The sequence below is a fragment of the Lithobates pipiens genome, unplaced genomic scaffold, assembly GCF_037356315.1.
Source record: "Lithobates pipiens isolate NorthernLeopardFrog02 unplaced genomic scaffold, aLitPip1_a1.2 Scaffold_19, whole genome shotgun sequence".
In the NCBI taxonomy this organism is placed as follows: domain Eukaryota; kingdom Metazoa; phylum Chordata; class Amphibia; order Anura; family Ranidae; genus Lithobates; species Lithobates pipiens.
In genome coordinates, this window is record NW_027507764.1 from 84,712,847 (window position 1) to 84,736,258 (window position 23,412).

Sequence of the window (23,412 nt, forward strand, 5' to 3'; positions counted from 1 at the left end):
CTTGAATGCCAACCTTTAACTTTATTATACAATTTTTTATGTCAATATCTACTGTATGTGTAAATTTTGATTTGATATTTTTCTTATAGGGGCACCTCAAGGGAATGGACAGATATCCCAAAATGTAGCCAATGTTAGTTCAAGCTTTTCAGATGCCTGGAAGCGTGCTGAAACAGCTAAGGTATGTCACAAAAGGCTATTCTTCTGCTATTCTTTACATAAAGGGGATTCTTTTTCTAGAAACGTATCTAGCACCTCCTATATCCCCTTGATAGAATATAGATAACAAATGACAAAGCCTGACGACCAGACCTCCCCTTTTATGTTTCTTTTACATAGCGGTGGACTGAAATTTGAGTTTACCATCTCTTGCATTATGGTAGCTCCGAGACCTGTCTTCCACTGGAAAGCTGGCAACGTCTGAAAACATAGAAATGTCTTTGTCTTTGCTAGTGACTGGTCTGCGAAATGTCATAGACCTATGATTTTAAAACATCCTGTGCTTGAATGATATAACACATTGGGTGGGGCAAATATGCAAATAATAAATAGATACATTTTTATATTTCCATAAGTGCTAATTTAGGAAACAAGTGGATGCTGTGGCACTTTTCTATTGTATAGAAGTATGAAAGTCACAACCCAATAAAACACATCCTAATAAAAGAAAAGCAAGTTACAATTTAGTTTTGTCCCCTTGGCCACCTCATGCCACCCACTTTTTGCCCACTATTGTCTAACCCAGTGGTCTCTAAACTGCGGCCGGGAGTCGGATGTCCCTTTGCTTGCCATTATCTTGCCCTTGGGGCACTTTTCCCTCCACTGAAAAAATACACTATTCTCCCCACTGACACCAACATTGGGGCATAATTCCTGTTACTGGCATCAACAATGGGACACTATTGCTCAAACTGACACCAACGATGGGGCACTATTCCTCCCATTGACACCAATGTTAGGGCACTATTCCTCACCCTAATACCAAAGATGCATTGTTTACTCCCACTGATGCCAGGACAATTTCTGCTCACAGGGTCCACAGTCCGGCTCCAATAAGGTTTGAAGGACCGTGAACTAGCCCTTTGTTTAGAAAGTTTGGAGACCCCTGATCTAATCCCATCCTTTTGTTGTGTTCACTCTACCCAATCCCATCCACCAAGCTTTCTACTTTGCAAGCCCTTCCCTGCCTTCCAGGGTCCCTGCACACCAACCCCACCACCACTGATCCCAGGCTCCCTGGAAGAAGGTGGTGAGCAGCAACAGAACCTGCACATCCCACCAACATGCCCCTAGGGTCCCAAGCCTGCTCCAGAGAGTTGCTGGCGCTAGTCAACATGTCCATTCTTGATACAGCACTATTTTTGTACATACCATATTGCCACACTAAAACCCTATCTCAGCTGCCCTGAATGGCTCCTCTGGGTCTGCACACCATTTAGAGCTCCACTTCACACATCCACTAACCAGAACCCTCACCAGTAGGGATGAGCCGAACACCCCCCGGTTCGGTTCGCACCAGAACTTTCGAACGGACCCCAAATTCGAACGAACGTTAGAACCCCATTGAAGTCTATGGGACTCGAACATTCGAAATGAAAAGTGCTAATTTTAATGGCTAATATGCAAGATACTGTCCTAAAAAGGGTTTGGGGACCTGGCTCCTGCCCCAGGGGACATGGGTCAATGCCTAAAATTTTTTGAAAGATGGCCGTTTTGGCGGGAGCACTGATTTTAATGACGATTAAAGTGAAAAAAAAAGTGAAATATTCCTTTAAATATGGTGCCTGAGGGGTGTCTGTAGTATGCCTGTGAAGTGCCACGTGTTTCCCGTGTTTAGAACAGTCCCTGCACAAAATGACATTAAACGGAAATAACACCATTTAAAACTGCTTGCGGTTTTAATGTTATATATGGTTCCTGCAATATGGTTGAAAATCATTGAGAAAAATGGCATGGGTAGCCCTCCCTGCCCATTACCAGCCCCTTTAGTTCTTGTACGCATATTAAGGGGAACCCCGTACCCATATTAAAAAAAGGAAATGCGTGTGGCCCCCAGGCCCTATATACTCAGAACAGCAGTATACAGGCGGTGCAAACAAGACAGGGACTGTGTAGGTTTGTTGTGTTAAGTTGAATCTGTTTGTAATTTTCAACTGGTACATTTTTAAAGTGTAGCTCCAGTCAAAAAAACTATTTTTAAGCTTTTTGGAAAACATAGGGAAGGGTTATCACCCCTGTATAATTTGGTTTGTCGTCCATCTTTTTTCATCTCACTTGCTGTTGTCTCCTTCCATTTGCAAGTAGGAGATGTTTGTAAATTGGATGTTTGAAAGTAGGGGCCTGCCCTATATGCTCTGCAGAAATGGCGGAACAAGGTGTTGGTTTTGCCACAACATTGTAAGCCCTCAAAGTGACTCTTGGTGGGCGCTGGAGCGCCCTGCTGTGAACGATTATATCAAGAATTGTAATTACATGCCATTGTTGAACAGTGGTAGAAAAATTGACCTTTGGTGGTTGTGGTGCTGGTGCCACAACACTATAAGTCCTCACCATTACTCTGGGTGGGCACAGGAAGGGGCCCTCCTGTGAAATATTATATCAAGAATTGTAATTACATGTCCCTGTTAAACAGGGGCAGAAAAATTTGGCCTTAGGCACTGCTGCTGGTGCCACCACACTGCAACCTCTTCCATATACTCTAGTTTTATTGCAGGAATTAGCCCTGCTGCAAAGCATTGCATCAAAAATTGTACTTAAACGCCCCTGTTAAACAGGGGCAGAAAAATTGGGCCTTAGGCACTGGTGCTAGTGCCACCACACTGCAACCTCTGCCATATACTCTAGTTTTATTGCAGGAATTAGCCCTGCTGCAAAGCATTGCATCAAAAATTGTACTTAAACGCCCCTGTTAAACAGGGGCAGAAAAATTGGGCCTTAGGCACTGGTGCTGGTGCCACCACACTGCAACCTCTGCCATATACTCTAGTTTTATTGCAGGAATTAGCCCTGCTGCAAAGCATTGCATCAAAAATTGTACTTAAACGCCCCTGTTAAACAGGGGCAGAAAAATTGGGCCTTAGGCACTGGTGCTGGTGCCACCACACTGCAACCTCTGCCATATACTCTAGTTTTAATGCAGGAATTAGCCCTGCTGCAAAGCATTGCATCAAAAATTGTAATTAAACGCCCCTGTTAAACAGGGGCAGAAAGATTGGGCCTTAGGCACTGGTGCTGGTGCCACCACACTGCAACCTCTCCCATATACTCTTGTTTGATTGCAGGAATTAGCCCTGCTGCAAAGCATTGCATCAAAAATTGTATTTAAACGCCCCTGTTAAACAGGGGCAGAAAAATTGGGCTGATGGCATCAACCAGAACCAGAAATGTTCTTCCAACATATCAGCGGAGGAGGAAGAGGATAGACAATCAACATAACAGGACAGTCACTCAGCATCAGCATAGGCAGTCTTGAAGGGATGTGGTATTTCAAAAAAAATTATTCGGTTACATCAGCTTCAGGTGCTTGGTAGCTGTGGGTGATCCAAGACTGATTCATCTTGATGAAGGTCAGTCGATCAACTGATTCGGTGGACAGGCGCACCCTGTGATCGGTAACAAAGCCACCAGCAGCACTGAAGGTGCATTCCGAAAGAACGCTGGATGCAGGACAGGCCAGTAGCTCAATTGCATACTGTGCAAGCTCTGGCCAGTGATCCATCCTCAAGACCCAGTAAGCCAGAGGATTTTCGGTGGGAAAGGTGTCCAAGTCTGACCTTGCCCCTAGGTATTCCTGCACCATGTAAATCAGACGCTGGCGATGGGTGCTGGAACCGATCATACCTTGGGGCTGCGGACTAAAAAATTGTCTGAAAGCATCAGTCAGACGGCCACCTTCTCCACCGCTCCTTCTGACCGATGCCTCAGCAACACATGTCCAGGACCAGGGGTTTGTAACCTCCCAGTCTCTGGGAACGCGTTGCACAGACCTTTCTGCAAGGCCTCCCGGAGATGTCTCATCCTCTGCTCCCTCTGCGATGGCAAGATAAGGTCGGCAACCTTACCCTTGTACCGTGGATCAAGGAGAGTGGCCAGCCAGTAATGGTCCCTCTCCTTGATCCGAAGAATATGAGGATCCTTCCGCAGACTTTGCAGGATCAGGGAGACCATGCAGCGTAGGTTAGCTGAGGCATTCGGTCCGGAGTCCTCTGGGTCACTAAGGACAACATGATCCGCAGCTACCTCCTCCCAGCCACGTACAAGTCCACGTGTTTCTTGGGACTGTAAATCATCCCTACAAGACTGCTGCTGCTGATGCTGATGCCGAGTGCCAGCCTCCACCTCCATTCTGACACAATCATCCTCCTCCTCCTCTTCCTCCTCCTCATCATCTTCCAGTGTGATGGGTGGCACAGCAGGAACACTGTCTGGATAAAGGGGGCCTTGAGAGGCAAGGAAGTCCTCCTCTTCCTGCCTCTGTTCTGCCTCAAGTGCCATGTCCATTATTCCACGCAGCGTATGCTCCAAGAGGTGGACAAGAGGTACAGTGTCACTGATGCATGCACTGTCACTGCTCACCATCCTTGTGGCCTCCTCAAACAGTGACAGGACAGTGCATGCATCCCTGATCATGCCCCACTGGCGGGGTGAGAAAAAACCAAGCTCCCCTGACCCTGTCCTGGTGCCGTAGTCGCACAGGTACTCATTGATGGCCCTCTGCTGCGTGTGCAGCCGCTGCAGCATGGCCAATGTTGAGTTCCATCTGGTGGGCATGTCACATATAAGGCGGTTCTTGGGCAGGTTCAACTCCTTTTGGAGCTCAGCCAGCCGAGCACAGGCATTAAATGATGGGCGGAAATGCACACAGACTTTCCTGGCCTGCTTCAGGACATCCTGTAAGCCGGGGTACCTGCCCAAGAACCGCTGCACCACCAGGTTAAGGACGTGAGCTACACAGGGCACATGGGTCAGTTGTCCCTGTCGGAGGGCGGAGAGGAGGTTGGTGCCATTGTCGCAAACCACCATTCCTGGCTTAAGCTGGCGTGGCGTCAACCACCTCTCGGCCTGCCCCTGCAGAGCTGACAAAACATCCGCCCCAGTGTGGCTCCTGTCCCCCAAACAAACCAGTGCAAGCACGGCACGGCATCGTTTTGCCTGCGTACTTGCGTAGCCCCTGGAACGCCTACGGTGCACCGCTGGTTCTGAGGACAGAGCACTGGAAGAGGCCATGGAGGAAGAAGAAGAGGAGGGGGTGCAGGAGAGAGGTGTGTCACAACCAATAGTAGCATTTTGGAGGCGTGGTGGCGGAACAACCTCCAACACTACTGCACCTTGTCCTGCATCCTTCCCAGCTGCCAGAAGAGTGACCCAATGGGCCGTGAAAGACAGGTAACGTCCCTGTCCATGCCTGCTGGACCATGAGTCAGCGGTAATATGCACCTTACCGCTGACCGCCCTGTCCAGCGAGGCAAGGACATTGCCTTCCACATGCCGGTAGAGAGCCGGAATCGCCTTCCGTGAGAAAAAGTGGCGTTTGGGGACCTGCCACTGAGGAACCGCACATTGTACAAACTCACGGAAGGGGGCCGAGTCTACCAACTGAAAAGGCAGCAGTTGAAGTGCTAGCAATTTAGCCAAGCTAGCATTCAACCGCTGGGCATGTGGATGGCTGGGAGTGAACTTCTTCCGCCGGTCCAGCAGCTGGGGCAGGGACATTTGCCTGCTATAATCGGACGTGGGTGTACCGCTAGCAGAGTTCCCGGAAGCACTTGGCTGTGACACACCTAATTCTACACCTTCATTCCTCTCAGAGCAGGTTTCAGAGAGGACTGAAGGTCTAGTGGGGTTGGAGATGCCAGCTGATGAGGAGCAAGGAGAGGTCCGCTTTGTTCTTTGGTGTGGGTCTTTGAGGTACGCTTGCCAACGAGCTGCATGGCAGGTCAACATATGTCTGGTCAAGCATGTGGTGCCCAAGCGGCTGATGTTTTGGCCACGTGAGATACGCTTGAGACATATGTTGCAAATAGCAGCGGTGCGATCTGATGCACTCGTCTCAAAAAAGGCCCACACCAAAGAACTTTTAGAATAACGCGCAGAGGCAGCGCTCTGCACAGGCGGAGCTCTGCGGTGTGATTCAGTCGGTGTGCTGCCCCTAAGCTGGCCCCCGGAGGGCATCCTGCCTCGTTGGACATGTGCCTCCTCCTCCTCCTCCTCCCTCCTTCCAGGCACCCACGTGGAGTCAGTGCCCTCATCATCCCCTCCCTCTTCATCGCTGTAGCAAACCTGGCAGTATGCTGCAGCTTGTGGAACATGACTGCCAGATTGCTGTCCTTCTTGAGCATCCCCTCTCTCTGCGCTCACGCTACTGCCTTCCTCTAGCTGAGTGTCATCATCAGAGCCCACCAAACACTGGGCATCCTCCTGGAGCATGTACCCAACACTGTGCTCAAAGAGTTCAGGAGACTCCTCAGGAGGACGTGGTGGGTCTAGGGAAGGAGTCACTGATGATGACATTGAGAGGAGGGAAGACGATGCGTTGGCAGCTGCTTTGCTACTACCCTGAGACTGGGTGAGAGAGGATGAGGAGGATGAAGAGGGCTTGGTCATCCACTCTACCAAGTCGTTGGCATGTTGCGGTTCAACATGTCCAGCTGCCGAAAAGAAGGACAAGCATGTCCCATGGCCACGTGCTGATGACAATGCACGGCGTCCATGACCAGCACTGTTGTCTCTAGACACAGAGCCTGCTTGCCCTCTTTTATCGGCTCGCGCCTGTCTGCCTCTCCTTGCTGGCCTTCCAGACATGGTAATGGCCTGAAGGGAGTTGGGGAAAACAGCAGTTGGGTAGTTTATATTGTGCTGGAGGCACACAACACCCACTAACTCCTGCAGATGCCTTTATTATAGAACACCAGAGATAAAGGGGTATATACAGATGTATACTGTGCTGTGCTGGAGGCACACACAACTTCCAATAACTCCTGCAGATGGCAAGTGGGCTCAAATAGAGAACAGCTATGTAGGTGGATATAGCGGTATGTACTGGGTACAGAGCACGCAGACAGCACGCACTATCTCCTAACACTACTGACTGCAAGCTCTATTATTAAAGATAGATCACTAGCTATATAGGTGAGGTGAATATAGCGGTGTATACTGTGGTCAGGGCACGCAGACAATAACCACTACACAACAGCAAGATAGAAAATCGGCCGAAAACGATCGGTGTGTACTGTGTTGAAGGTACACAGAACACCCACTGCTTCAGACGCTAACACACTACACGAGGCCGCCGCGATGGCGGCCTTATATAGTGTGGGGCGTGCACTACACAGCCTGAGCTATGATTGGCCACAGGCATCCTGCCTGTGGCCAATCATGGCTCTCCTCGCTGCTGGCGCTGCGATTGGCCAAGCATGCGGGGTCACAGTGCATGCTTGGCCAATCATGAGCCAGCAATGCACTGCGCCATCGCAGTGCATTGTGGGCCGTGAGCGCCACGCGAATTTGAAGCGAACGGACCAAAATGTTCGGATTTCGCCGAACGGACGAACAGCCAATGTTCGAGTCGAACGTACGTTCGACTCGAACACGAAGCTCATCCCTGCTCACCAGGTCCCGCACTGTTGCTGCCTCTACACCACCTATCCCTGTTTTTAGATAACAACAGACACAATCTCTGTTATCACCATTCTGAAGTCCTCACAATCACTGCTTCAAGGCCATACCTTTGATGAACTTTCTCTCTTTGCTTTCCTGTATACCCTCTGCACTTCTCTATTGCACACAACACCGGCTGTCATACTCCCATTACTCTTTTCCTGCACATACCACCTGCCAACTGACACTTCGCACTACGCTCCTGCAAATAATGCCCACCATGATACCCTCTGCACATACTGCCTGCTGCCATAACCTCCTCACTGCCCTCTTGCATATACTGTAATTCCACCATCACATCTTCTGCGGTCCTCTTCTGCACATACTGCCTGCCTGATACCCTCTGCACTCCTTTCCTTCATATATTAGCTGTGGTCATAACCTGTGCATTTCTCTCCTGCACATACTGGCCACTGTCACTGCTCACTGCTCTGTCCCTCCAGTGCTCACTGGAGCGCTGGGCAGAAGAGGGGGCAGGAGTGGCTGGATCAGGCTCCCAGCAGTGCAACGTGAGGCTGAAGCAGCTGACAATCAGGCATCTGGGTGGATCCCAACATTATTTGGGATCCTTTCAGAGCCTGTAGCAGCTCTGCAGGGACTTTAGCCCTCTGTTGTCTGATTCTAGGTCCCAGGAGAGCAGTGCAGCCCTGTGACCCACAAGAGAAATATGAACAAAAAAGGCTTGGCCATACTTCTCTTTTAACTGATGTAAACTGAAAGTTCAGTGGGACTTTAAACATGAAAAAATGACTGACACTTTGAGATGGCATTCATCTGATTTTTATGCTAATGACCTTGGTATGTTTAGGGGTGCACCAAAACACAACACATACCAGGGCTTAAAATTTCAAATGTTAAAATCAAGTCTTGAGCTATTAGCTAGGCCCCAAGAGATACTCGCTACCGGTTGCCCCATTAAACCCCTACCATGCCCCACCCCTAAACACCCTTGTAAATTATCTCATGAAATTATACTGTTAAATATTTTATCCAAAATTAAGTTAAAAAATAAATATTAACAACAACTTTAACAATATTAACATAAAATATATTTCATTGATCTGACTGTGATAAATATAATAAGGATAAAATATGATTGGCTACTAAGGATGAGCTTGATGTTCGGGTCAAACATCGGATGTTTGTGGCAAATAAGAGCGCCAGGGAATGCCCAAAAATGCACTGCGAGATCGCAGTACATTGCTGTATGATGAAGGGCTAAAGCATGCACCTGACCTGCATGCTTTGGCCAATCACAGCACACTCCGCTAAGAGAGCCATCACTGGCCATAGGCAGGGTGCCTTTGGCCAATCATGAGTCAGGGGGACTAAGTCCACACCCCACACTATATAAGGCTGCTTAAATGACGTTCGTGTGTAGTGTTGTTGGTGTGGACAGAGAGCTTGATTTAGATTAAGCGGCCAGATTTTTTCAGTTAGTGGGTACACCCCTAAGTAAAAATGTCCAATTAGTCCAATTGGCCCAATTAGCCACTCTCCCTCTCTGGTGTCATGTGACTCATTAGTGTTACAAGATCTAAGGTGTGAATGGGGAGCAGGTGTGTTAAACGTGGTGTTATCACTCTCGCTCTCTCATACTGGTCACTTGAAGTTCAGCATGGCAAAGAACTCTATGAGGATCAGAAAAAAAGAATTATTACTTTACATAAAGATGGCCTAAGCCATAAGAAGATTGCCAAGAACCTGAAACTAAGCTGCAGCATGGTGGTCAAGACCATACAGCGTTTTAACAGGACAGGTTCCACTAAGAAAAGACCTCTCCATGGTCGCCCAAAGAAGTTGGGTGCACATGCTCAGTGTCATTACCAGAGGTTGTCTTTGGGAAATAGACATATGAGTGCTGCCAGCATTGCTGCAGAGGTTGAAGGGGTGGGGGGGTCAGCCTGTCAGTGCCCAGACCATATGCCACACACTGCATCAAATTGGTCTGCATGCTGTCATCCCAGAGGGAAGCTTCTTCTAAAGATGATGCACAAGAAAGCCTGCAGTTTGTTGAAGACAAGCAGACTAAGGACCTGAATTACTAGAACCATTTCCTGTGGTCTGATCAGACCAAGGTTCATTTATTTTGTTCAGCTGGTGTCAAGCTTGTGTGGCAGCAACCAGGTGAGGAGTACAAAGTCAAGTGTGTCTTGCCTACAGTCAAGCATGGTGGTGGGAGTGTCATGGTCTGGGGCTGCATGAGTGCTGCCTGCACTGGGGAGCTACAGTTCAGTGAGGGAACCATGAATGCCAACATGTACTGTGACATACTGAAGCAGAGCATAATCCCCTCCCTTTGGAGACTGGGCCGCAGGCCAGTATTCCAACATGATAACGACCCCAAACACACCTCCAAGACGACCACTGCCTTGCTAAAGAAGCTGAGGGTAAAGTTGAGGGACTGACCAAGCATGTCTCCAGATCTAAACCCTATTGAGCATCTGTGGGGCATCCGCATATGGAAGGTGGAGGAGCGCAAGGTCTCTAACATCCACCAGCTCCGTGATGTCATCATAGAGGAGTGGAAGATGACTCCAGTGGCAACCTGTGAAGCTCTGGTGAACTCCATGTCAAGAGGGTTAAGGTACTGCTGGAAAACAATGGTGGCCACCCAAAATATTGACACTTTAGGCCCATTTGGACATTTTTAATTCGGGTGTACTCACTTTTTTTGCCAGTAGTTTAGACATTAATGGCTGTGTGTTGAGTTATTTTGAGGTTAAGCAAATTTACACTGTTATACAAGCTGTACACTCACTACTTTACATTGTAGCAAAGTAATTTCTTCTGTGTTGTTACATGAAAAGATATAACAAAATGTTTACAGAAATGTGGGGGGTGTACTCAATTTTGTGAGATACTGTATATATACTCTGCATTTAGCATAGACTATATATTCAGTGTTTACTCAATATTCAGTCAGTGCAGGCAGTGTATTAATATATATATATATACCGTATATACTCGAGTATAAGCCGAGATTTTCAGCCTCTTTTTTGAGGCTGAAAGTGCCCCCTCGGCTTATACTCGAGTCACCGCTGTCTGACTGCTCGATCAGCGTATCGAGCAGACAGACGGCGGACATTAAAATTCAAAAGCCGCGCCTCCTTCTCCGCCTCCGCCTGTGATAGGCGGAACACTGAATTTCCCAGCAGTCAGTGTTCCGCCTATCACGGACATCCGTTCATTCTCATACTACGGACGAGTATGAGAGGATGTCCGTGATAGGCGGAACACAGGCTGCTGGGAAATTGAGTGTTCCGCCTATCACAGGCGGAGGACGGAGGCGCAGCTTTTGAATCGTAGAATGGCCGCCGAGAAGAGCGGCGATCCATCGGCACGACACGGGACGGAGGAGGCACGGGACAGAGGAGGCACGGGACACCGGAAGGCACGGGACAGAGGAGGCACGGGACAGAGGAGGCTCGGGACGACGGCGGCTCGGGACGGAGGCTTGGGACACAGGTAGGCTGGACACACACACAAGGCTGCACGGACACACACACACACACACACACACACACACACACACACACACACACACACACACACACAGGGATGGATGGATGGATGGATGGATACACACACACACACACACACACAGGGATGGATGGATGGATGGATGGATACACACACACACACACACACAGGGATGGATGGATGGATGAATACACACACACACACACACACACACACAGGGATGGATGGATACACACACAGGGATGGATGGACGGACACACAGGGATGGATGGATGGATGGATGGATGGACACACACACAGGGATGGATGGACGGACACACACACAGGGATGGACGGACACACAGGGATGGACAGCCATGTCTCACCCTCGGCTTATACACGAGTCAATACGTTTTCCAGTTTTTTGGGGGTAAATTGGGGGCCTCGGCTTATATTCGGGTCGGCCTATACTCGAGTATATACGGTATATATATATATATATATATATATATATATTAATACACTGCCTGCACTGACTTATATATATATATATATATATATATATACACTCTGCATCCTGTGTAGCCTATATCTACAGTGCATTTGGTGGTGTACTGTTTCTAATACACTTCAGGCAGTGTACACAGTATCTACTACAGGGTGTACAGTTTCTACTGCACTTCTGGTGGTATACACAATACAGTGCAGCTGTAGTACAGTTTCTAATAAAGTACAGGCAGTGTACACATTATCTAATACAGTGTGTACAGTTTCTACTACACTTCTGGTGGTGTACACAGTACATAATACAGTGCAGCTGTAGTGCAGTTTCTAATAAAGTGCAGGCGGTGTACACAGTATCTAATACAGTGTGTACAGTTTACACTACACTTCTGGTGTTGTACACAGTATACAATATTGTGCAGTCGTTGTACAGTTGCTAATACAGTCCAGGCAGTGTACACAGTATCTAATACAGTGTCTACAGTTTCTAATACACTTCAGGTGGTGTACACAGTATCTCATACAGTGTAGTGTGATGTTGCAAAACAAAAAATACATCATGTCCTCAAGGCCACCAAGGAGAGGCAGACGCTCACAGGCCACTAAAAGAGAACAAGAGCCTCTGTGTCTACAGTCAACAGTGCTGGTTATGGACATGGTGCATCCTCTGCAGGTGGCCATGGGGCACGCTTGTCAATTTTTTATGATGCTGGCCGTGTTATTGAGCCAGAACATGCAGAAGAGTTGGTGGAGTGGATAACAAAGCCCACCTCATCCTCCTCATCCTCTGTCACCCAGGCTCAGAGTAGTTTGCCTTCCACACAACTGCCAAAGTGGGCTATTCCACCGGGTCCTTGTCCACAGTCACTCCTTCTGTAGCCCCACCATCATGCACGGAGGAGTCCCCAGAATTGTTCTACCACAGTGTCGGGTACATGCTTCTGGAGGATGTGCGGCAATTTGAAGGCTCCGATGTTGGTTCCCAGTTTGAGGAATGGAGTAACCTGAGCCTAGAGAAAGGGGTGCACAAGAAGGACAAGAAACTGGCAGTCATGTTCCCCCAGCTTCAGCATACTGCCAAGTTTGCTCCAGAGACAAGGAGGTGATGATGAGGTCACTGACCGAACTTGGGTGCCTGAGAGAAGAGAGGAGACACAACTCCAACAAGGCAGATTGTGCTCTACGGGACAGCTTAAGGGCAGCCACCCTATTTCATCACACCGCAGAGCCTTTTTCGACAAGTGTGAAGCAGAGTGCATCATTGCTGTTTGCAACCTGTGTCTGAAGCGGATCAAGCATGACCAGAACAGCAGCCGCTTGGGCACCACATGCTTGACCAGACATACGACGACCTGCCATGCAGTCCATTGGCAACAGCACTTGAAAGACCCACATCAAAGAAAAAGGCAGACTTCTCCTTGCTCCTCATCTGGGATTTCCAACCCTACTATACCTCTAGTCCTCGCAAAAACCTGCACTGAGAGGAATGAAGGTATAGAAATAGGTGTCCCAAGTACTTGCAGCCAATCTGCTAGCAGTACACCACCATCTGATTTTAGCAGGCAAATTTCCCTACCCCAGTTCCTGAACCGTAAAAAGAAATTTGGTACCAGCCATCCACATGCTCAGCATCTAAATGCTAGCTTGGCCAAATTACTAGCACTGCAATTGCTGGCTTTTCAGCTGGTGGACTGCCCCTTTTCATTAATTTGTGGAATGTGCTGTACCTCAGTGGCAGGTTCCAAAACACCATTTCTTTTCACGGAAGGCCATTCCGGCTCTCTACCGGCATGTGAAAGACAATGTTTTGGCCTAGTTTGACAGGGTGGTCAGGAGTAAGGTTCATATTACTGCTGACTCATGGTCCAGCAGGCATGGGCAGGTACGTTACCTTTCCTTCAGAGCGCACTGGGTAACTCTGCTGGCAGCAGGGAAGGATGCAGTACAGGGTTCAGTGTTGTACCGCCACCACGCCTACAAAATACTAGTGGTGATTCTTCCACAGCTCTCTCCTCCACCCCTCCTCTTTTTCTTACTCTATGTCTTCTTCTTCAGATTTGTCCTCTGAACCAGCTGTGCACCATAAGTGTTCAAGGGGCTACGCAAGCAGTCAGGCTAAAAGATGCTATGCGGTGCTTGAGTTGGTCTGCCTAGGGGACAGGAGCCACAATGGGGCAGAGATTCTGTCAGCTCTGCAAGGGCAGGCTCAGAGGTGGTTGATGCCATACCAGCTTCAGCCAGGAGGTGCGACAATGGCACCCACCTTCTCTTCGCCCTCCGTCAGGGACACTTGACCCATGTTCCATGTTTGGCACACGTCCTTAATTTGGTGGTTCTTGAGCAGGTACCCAGGCTTACAGGATCTCCTGAGGCAGGCCAGAAAAGTCTGCGGTCATTTTGGCCGGTCATACAATGCCAGTGCTCAGCTGGCTGACATTCAAAGGGAATGCAACCTGCCCACCAACCGCCACATTTGTGACATGCTCACCAGATGGAACTCAACGTTGGCAATGGTGCAGCAGCTGCACACACAGCAGAGGGCCATCAATGAGTACCTGTGCGTGTATGGTGCCAGGACAGGGTCAGGAGAGCTTGGCTTCTTTTCACCACACCAGTGGCTACTGATAAAGGATGCATGCACTGTCCTGTCACCATTTGAGGAAGCCACAAGGATGGTGAACAGTGACAATGCATGCATCAGTGATACTGTCCCTCTAGTCTTTCTGTTGGAGCACACGCTTCGTGGAATCATGGACAGGGCACTTGAGGCAGAACAACGGGAGGAAGAGGAGGACTTGTTTACCTATCAAGGCCCCCTTTATCCAGATAGCATTCTTGCGGGCCCGTCAAACACACACGAAGAAGAGAAGGAGGTGGTTTGTGTCAGCATGGATGTAGAGGATAACACTCAGCAGCAGTCTTCAAGGGATAGTTTTCAGTCCCCAGGAACCCAAGGAGTTGTACATGGCTGAGAGGAGTTAGTTACGGATCATGTGATCATTTGTGACCCAGAGGACTCAGAATCGAAAGCCTCTGCAAACATACATTGCACGGTCTCCCTGATTCTGCAAAGCTTGCAAAAGGAGACCTTTCCAACAGAGCATTCACTGGGTTACTTGAGGATGGACCACTGGCCAGAACTTGCTCAATATGCAACTGAGCTACTGGCCTGTCCTGCATCCAGTGTGATTTCTGAATGCACATTCAGTGCTGCTGGAGGGTTTGTAACGGATGAAAGAGTGCGCATGACCACAGACTCCGTTGATAGGCTTACATTCATAAAATTAATCAGTCTTGGATCAGCAGCTATCAAGCACCTGATGCTGATGTAATTGAATTTGCTATGGATGTGGGATCCCTTGAAGACTGCCTATGCTAACTATCCTATTCCTCTTCAATCTTGATGATGACAGGAAAAGCGTGGCTTGTTTTTATAAGACCCCGACAAAGGGGCACACAGGATTATTAAACAGAAAGAATGGTAAAAAATGTTCAATGTAAATTCAGCAGCAGGATGGGAGGAGGTGGGCATTAACACAGAAGCTGACAGGGAGGGAGGGGGTAAGGACAACAGAGGAGAGATAGGAGAGCTGCAGATGATGGAGGCATGTAAACGGACCACGGTGTCAGGGCTCAGCAGCCATGATGAACTGTGGTCAGTTTACAGAGGGGTGGGCATAGCAAGGCAGGGTCAGCTAGGTTGTTTAGATAATAGAAGGGGCCAAATTACACAGCACTGTGCTGTATAACATGCTTTAAAGGAACAGGATAAATATTTTTTTTTTAAGGTAACTAGCGCTTTAAGTAAATATTTTAATGCTATATTAGCATTAAAACAATTAAAACCAATGGATGACTATTTCACTGTTTTAGCATGCAGAGAGACTTACAGTGGAGGACACCACAGGGGAGCGGGGGGGGGGGGGGCAGGTGCTGCCGGTAGGCAGGGTAAAACGGGAGCTGATTCTCCTCTCAGTCTCTGCCCCCTCTGTCATTCTCTTAGCAGGGCTTAGCATACAGCGGGAGTCGGCAAAGAACTAGATGTGGTGGGGTGGGGCAGTAGCTGCCAAAGTAAACTTTTCCTATTAATAAGCTAGTGACTGGTTGCGAGGTGGTCCGACAGGGGGGCGGAGACTAGAAGGAAAATCAGCTCCTGTTCAACCCCGCGTTCCGGCGGTGCCCGTCCCCCCTTCCGATGCGGCTCCACACTCACCCTCAGCTTATTTTCACTCGCCTAATGCGAGCATGCTAGTGGATATTTTGAGTTCTGATCGTTAATGCATAACTAAACCTTTTTTTAGTTTTGGATAGAGTGGCGAGGGATGAGAACACCTGTTAGATTTTTATTGCTGTCTGTGCCCATTAGGTAGATTCACCCTCTCTATGTAAACTGTTTACTATTATCACCAAGAGTAAGAGTGAAAGAATATCCCAAATTTTGGGTTGTCAGCAGTACAGGAAAAGAGGAAAAATGTCCTAATCTGTTCTGGTGGCATCGAGGGATTCCTCTGACTTTCTTTTTTGGCAATGGGCAGGAACTAAAGGGAAATATTCCCAATGAGCCACAGGTGGCAAAAGGAAAAAAATGACAGGGAGTATAACCATCCCTTACGCTATCCAACAAGAAAAAAAAAGTTTTGCCTTTAGTTCTACTTTAATATAGAAACCTGTATGTTTATACAGAAAGTTTAATAATGACAAACAAGCTGCCAGTCCTCATGATAAATTACACAACCCAAGAAAAATACCTGTATAGAGAGCAATTCAAACCCTGATTGGAAAAGGTTTTGCAAAGAAACAAAATATTCTTTCATTCTTTGGATGAAAGCAATTAACTGTCTTTTATAATGGTGTGTTATGATAATGGTTAGGTCGCTCTGAAACTGGATTCCCATTATTTAAAAAAGCTTCTATGTTATGCCAGCTAATTCATCATTCAGTTATATTGTATTTTAGGGGTTCTCCTGGTTGAACAAGAATTTGACCCCTTTAGGAAATTCCCAAACATGGTAACCTAGTACTAGTGTTATTTATGTTGCTTTGTTGATTTAACAGACCATTCTCATAAAAAAAAAAAAAAGAATATACTCTGCACTGAACCTGTATATATTTTATACATGTATTAATGACAATAAGTCTGATCTCCATGATTAAATCAAAAAGTACCCTTACAGTGGGGCCCTTCCATTCAGCAAAGATAAATGCTTGTTAAGTCTAGGGGTAGAAGGAAAAGCTGTAATACCTTATTCATCGATTTCCTTACTGCTGGTACTGTTCTCTTTACAGTGCTTTTTTAGTTTGTTCTAAAGTAAAGGAGCTCTGGGTTTTTTAACCTAATTGCTTGAGTGTACACACCCTATAATAAGTGTACTCTCCTTTTTTATTTAATCTATATGTTGGAGAATGCCCCAAAGGTGCATGGGGGTCACCTGAAACTTCAAGGTGGACTAGAATAGAATTATAAATTATGGTTGGGAGATGTCATTGTTGTATTCTAGACATATATGAATCCAGAGACTGACTCAGCCTATCAGGTTCCACCTAAAATATCACTTAGGGGTGGACTGGTGCTAAAAGTTAGTAAAAGTTTGACTGTTCCGCAAAAGTAGGTATCTCCAGATTTGTTCAGTATCACTGTTGAGCAACCAAACTAAAATCAAGGAGCTCACATTATGCAACTTTTGAATAGTTGAAAGCAGAACCCTGGGTATAAGGGCTTCCACTGTACTAAATAGGGTAGCGGAACAGATATGTAGCCACCTGAAGATGTTTGTATTAGGGGCAAGTACAGCCAAAGCTTGTAGCTGTACTTCTCCTGTGAAACACGGGAGTGCAGTTCGTTCTGCACTCCTGTGATCCGTTTTCAGCTGACAGCAGGCTAAAGCTTGCTGTCGGCTGATGTCACAGAGCCGGTCCAGCCTAGGGAAAGATAGCAAACATATTGTTGTGATTCACCCAGGAACCTGGACTGGCACCTGGCTCAGAGAGCCTGAGACAGCCACTCCTGCCCCCTCCACAGCCCAGCTCTCTAGTGAGCTCTGGGGGGGGGGGGGGCAGAACAGAGAGTCGGTGACTAACAGTCACCATCTCTCTGCTCATGGAACACTGAGAACTGAGAAATCAGTGGTCTTTGATCGCTCAGTTTTAGAGCCAGTGGGGGACAGATGCAGCATTGGATAAATGCTGCATCGACCTAGGTAAGTATGATTTTTTTTTTTAAATGCAATATTTCTCTTTTAACCAATGTAGCTTTACCAGTTTGGGGTTTAGGGTTTGGGTTTAACATACCTCAAATATATAATAGCACTCACGAAGTCCAACTATATTCAAGTAATCAGGCTGCATGATCAGGCAGCAAATGCAGGTGGTGCACAGCAGAATTGTATTTGTATGTATTTCATTTTTGGAGGTCTGTCGAAGGTTACATATAGATTTGGTTATGTATAATAAAAATTAGAGCTGTCTCTCACAACTTCCCATCTATAGATTTCAGAAAACATACTAGCCATTATATAAAAGTAAATTGTGTTCAGCACTGACTACTGATAAAAAAAAAGGATCTTGTATCATTAATATGTGAGGAAAGCAGCCTAGTTTTACTATATTCTTGCTTATATCCTAGTTGCCATAAATTTACCTTTACAGTAATTATTATACAATTATACAGTACCTGTGCTTAATTAGCCATTGTACTCTATATGGTTTAAACAACTAAGTTAATGGCATATTTTTTTCCTTCTTTAGGATAAGCAGCAACCTACTGAGGTCAGGAAACCGGAGCAGAAAATCTCCCTTCCGCCATCAACCAAACAGCCTCCACCCGCACCTGTACGGGGATCATCCAATGCCCATGTGGCTGCCACACCACCATTACCATTAAAAGCCAAGCCAGTAACCAGCAATATGCCACCACCGCCACCTCCAGCAGAAGCTTCCCAGTGGGGGGATGATTTCCTGCCTCCTCCGCCTCCTCCTCCTCCTGAAATACTGGATACTCCTCCTGATTTTTTACCTCCACCACCTCCATCTTTTAACTCTGGAAGCGATTACCCTGCTCCTCCACAATTCACAAATGTAGGAAGTGCTGGAGGGACACCACCTCCTCCCCCTCCCCCACCACCTGCCGCACTATCACCCAAATCATCTCCACCACAGCTTCCTGTGAAAAAGCTGCCACCGAAACCTCCAATGAGAAGAGACAGTACAGGACAAAGGCCAAACCAACAAAACAGCTTGATGACAAATGGGGGTGGTGCAGGGGGGCAACCAGATTTCATGTCCGACTTAATGAGTGCATTGCAGAAAAAGAAAAGCACCACAACCTAGACTCAACTTCACACTTCCTACAGAAATGATCAGCATTTAAAAGGATTTTATTAAAATATTTTATCATATTTACAAAATCTTTTGGAACAAAGAGGACATTTTCTGGCTGAAAGACATTTAAAGGGAAATTCTTAGTCTTATTTAGAAACATAGAAGAGTGGCGGCAGAAAAAAAAAAAGCGGTCTGTCTTTTTAGATATACATAAGAAAGCAATCATCCTAAAGGGCCCCACAACTGGCGGTATCAGGCAGTTGAAAAAAAAATTCCAGCCATATGTACGGATTCTGCCCATGCGTACGACAGCCGGTCCAACAAAAGCCAGCAGAAAGTCTAGCTTCTTTCAAAGGGGCATGACTGTAAAACATCTGCTGATTGGCATCCAATCAGCACTCTCATCCAATGGCTGATCATTGTGTTCTGGTGGGGAGCCATCCCCCTGTCAAAACACAATAGCTCAGCGGGGGGAGATCGCTTTACTAACGTCAGATCCCCGACCTCTTCAGCCCATTGGGTTGAATGAAAAAAAAACTACTAGTGTGTACTAGGCTTTAGACTAGGTTCACACTTGTGCGGGTTAGGGACCCTTGCAAAATTGAGCACATTCCCAACCCGCAAGCAAAATGCACTGCTCTTTAGCAGACATAGGTGGGGTGCCATTCATTCTTAATGACACTGCCACACATCAGCAAGGCGTCCGCATTTTTGCATGCATGAAATTACATGGTGCCATAGCACAATGCGATTCCATGCAGCACAATTTATAAAAAAAGAAGGCCCAGGACTTCTTTACCCGCAAAATGAATGAGCTGTCCTACTTGTAGGTCACACTGATGTGAGTGGAACCTAATGTATATAAGCTTACCCATTTTTGTTATTGTTTTACACACCTTGTTTCTATGTACAGTATAGTTTGTAATTATACCGTTACATGGTGGCAGCTATAATTTCTCATTACATATACAGATCCTAGGTGGGTGCACAGTGATTGTGACTTTCTGTTTTCATTCAGTTCAAGTCTTGTAGTCAGGAGAATTATTTTAAAAAATGCATTCTCTATAACTTCATGTGACAGTTGTAGGTCAAGGATGTTCGGTTTTTGGGTTAAATATAGATATTCATTAGAGGTAAAAATCTAAAATCTGTACAGCAATAGAAACACAGTAAAGCAAGATATAAAATTATAAAGTCACATTAAAAAGTACTTCTAAAGCCGCGTACACACGGGCGGACTGTATGGCCAACTTAGTCCGTCAGACAATCCGACGGACAGTCCGTCCTACTTTCGAATGAACGGACTTGACCACACACGATGAACAAACAGTCCGTCGAAAGCTTGCGCGATGACGTGTACAGCACGTACGACGGGACTAGAAATAGGACGTCCAATACACAGCAATGCAACCTTTCGCCGTGTAAATCCTTTCTGAGCATGCTCCATACTTAGTCCGTCGAACTAGCCTACTCACGAGCAGACTGTCCGCTGAAACCAAAGTTGGACGGACAATATTACGGAAATTCCGAAATACTTAGTCCGCCAGACTGCACGCTGAAAAAGTCCACTGAAGCCCACACACGAGTGGACTGTCCGCTGAAATGTGTTTCGACGGACTAAGTTGGCCAGACAGTCCGCCCGTGTGTACGCGGCTTTAGGGTAAAAATTACAATAATAACTTAAAATGTGTGCGCAATGACAAGGCTTATAGTTTCTCTTAAAATTATAAATTACGTCAAGACCATTCTACATCTTGAAACCTTTAATTAAAGAAAACCCATCAACATTCACAATTTACTATGTAACAATAAATCAAGTACTATCTGTAAAAAAAACTATGTTTAAATATGAATAATCATTATAGAAAGACAAATGCTTTCACATAACCATAATTGATATACAATGTTGCAATCAATGAATACAAAGTAATAAATGTTTCTCAGTGAATCAATGAGTTCTGTCTTCTTTCTTTTGTAATCACATGGAAAAAATGGAGCCGCTGTACTAACCATCTGAAGTTAGTACTGCGATCTCCCCCACTGCGCTGTTGTGTTCTTACAGGGAGACGCCCCCCGCTGACTTGCTTGGTTGACATTCCTTTTGGCTCCAGAGCCTGCTTATGTTCTAATTTGCTCATCTCTGTCTCCTTGACGTTTTTGCTTGTCTGACTATCCGTTCCAGTTCCTGAACTCTGGCTATGTTTTAACTATGTTTACTCTGTTTACCTTTTTATTATTATTATTATTATTAATAAACAAGTGTGATTTAACTGTACTTCTGTCTCAGTCTGATTCATGATTTCTGACAAATACTTGATAGAATAGAAGACGCCTATAATACCGCTAATAAGTATTAACCAATTTAATTTGTATATATAGATCTTCAGAAGTACATCACAAAATTAGATATTAAAAATATTTTATTAACAATCGGGACATGTATGAACCTTCTAATGTTTTTAAAGTAGTGGGAAATAGTCAGCTTTTGATACCCAAGTTAGCAGCACCTTTGAATTCTTTTTTTTATTAGGATTTTAAAAGACATACAGGTAATGCATGGTAGAGCATAATAAAGAAATGGTAATGCATAGTAATGGCAAGAAAACAACAGTAAGATCATAGCAATTATACAGAAACAGTTGCGAGTAGTTCAATTGCAGGTTTCCAACAAAATAATAGTCTACTCAGCTTAGGAACATAAACACATAAACAACACATAGACAAATCAGTGAATCAAAAACAAGAGCACAAATACATACACCAGGGGGGGTAATGTTATAGCAAATTATATCAGCCTGAGGGGGAAGGGGGAGATAAAAGAACATGGTGCATAGTGACCACACCAGGCTCAGTCAAGACTTGGGAGGGGAGCCAAACTCAGACCTGTCCCATACCGCCCAAATCTTGTTGAACCGGGTCCAGACATCCTCCACCAAAGCCGTTATATGTTCCATTCTTCGAATTTCGGTGATTACCTTCAAACGCTAGTCTTGTGAGGGGGGAGTAGAGGATAGCCAGTGCATTGGGATGACTCTCTCGGCGGCTAACAAGATATATGAAGCTAGCTTATTTGAAGATTTCCCAATCCCAGGAAACGGAAGGCGGAAGGAGGTAATGTAGTGGATCCAATGGAAGGGAAAATTCAAGTAGTCGTTGGAACGGGGACATTAACATGGACCAAAAGGGTGTGATTAACTCACATTGCCAGAAAATATGATAGTGGGTACCCTTTATTTTACCATAGTGCCAACATAAAGGGGGAGAGTGAAAGATTCTGGTGGTGCAAAGCCTCTGGTGTTCTGTACCAAAATAGTAAAACTTTAAAGGCCGTCTCTCTTTGCGCCACACAGCTAGATACTTTGGATGTTGAGGACCATATCTTATCCCAACAAGAGGGGGTAATTGGCTTTTGTACAATGTGGGGCCATTTCCACATATGTGTGGAGGTCTCTAGTGAGTGGAGAAGCTTCATGGAGGAGTTGATATATAGCAGAAATTAGATGTAGTTGATGTGGGCCTTGGGAGCAAATAAGTTCATAAGGGATGAGGAGAGAGTCGCTAAATAATGTTTAAATTGAAGGTATTAAGAAAACATATTTTTGGGGATGTAATATTTGGACTGGGGGTCACTGAAGGTTCGAAATTTACGGGTAGCAGGGTGGACAAATTGGCACAGCTGAAATAAACCAACTTGGACCCAGGGAATTATACGAGTGAGAGATAACCCATCAGGGAGTAGGGGGTTAAAAAGCACATTAGATAGAGGGGAGGGGGGGGGGGCATGGTGAGGAGAGAGAGAACTTGGGGGCACAGGCATGCCAAATCTTCAAAGTAAATTATATTGGACCCAGACATAACATCTTCATATATATAGGGAAGAGGACCAAATGAGAGAGCAAGGATGGGCTGAGAAAAGAGATCCCATCTCGATCTCCGGCCATCTATTTGGTGCTGATAAACTAGACCAGGAAGCAACTGCACAAAGGCAAGATGCAAGGTAATATTTATGTAGCACTAACCCCAGAAGGAGCTGCTGGTTAGATTTGGGCTTACTGTTACCTTCTGTTCTCCTCGCTGTACGTCTAGGGGTTCCCGTGATAGATGGCCCAGTAACTTGAGAGACCAACAACATATCCACTTGAATGGATTTTATTTGCAAAACGTAGACAATGAACAGTCTCTTAAATTGGGATCAGAGGGTTGGAAAAGGAATTCAGGTACTCTTAGTGTCAAAGTCAAAAATGTTGAAGAACTTGCTTACTTTGACTGCATCCAGAGAATAGCTATTTGCAACTGGATGATCACTCGGGTTGGACAGTCCCTCTCTCACAAGGCCTAGCAGCCAACAAGGTGCTTACCCAAGGACAAGTCTCTGCCACAGACGTTGTTGTAGAACATACAAGATAATGTCTCTGCCACAGACCTTGTTGAACACGTAGGAAAACTAAGCTTGAAAACACTTGTAGGATACCT

General features: G+C 46.1%; 1 protein-coding gene across 1 annotated transcript in view; it reads left to right on the forward strand.

The window, feature by feature from the left end:
* Window positions 1–21,214, forward strand: part of APBB1IP (amyloid beta precursor protein binding family B member 1 interacting protein) — a 191,392-nt gene extending 170,178 nt beyond the window's left edge. The window contains exons 13-14 of the mRNA XM_077490997.1: window positions 90–181; window positions 18,367–21,214. Coding sequence (XP_077347123.1) covers window positions 90–181; window positions 18,367–18,948 — 674 coding nt within the window. The 3' untranslated portion in view covers window positions 18,949–21,214. The remainder of the gene's footprint in view (window positions 1–89; window positions 182–18,366) is intronic.
* The last annotated feature ends 2,198 nt before the right edge of the window (window positions 21,215–23,412 follow it).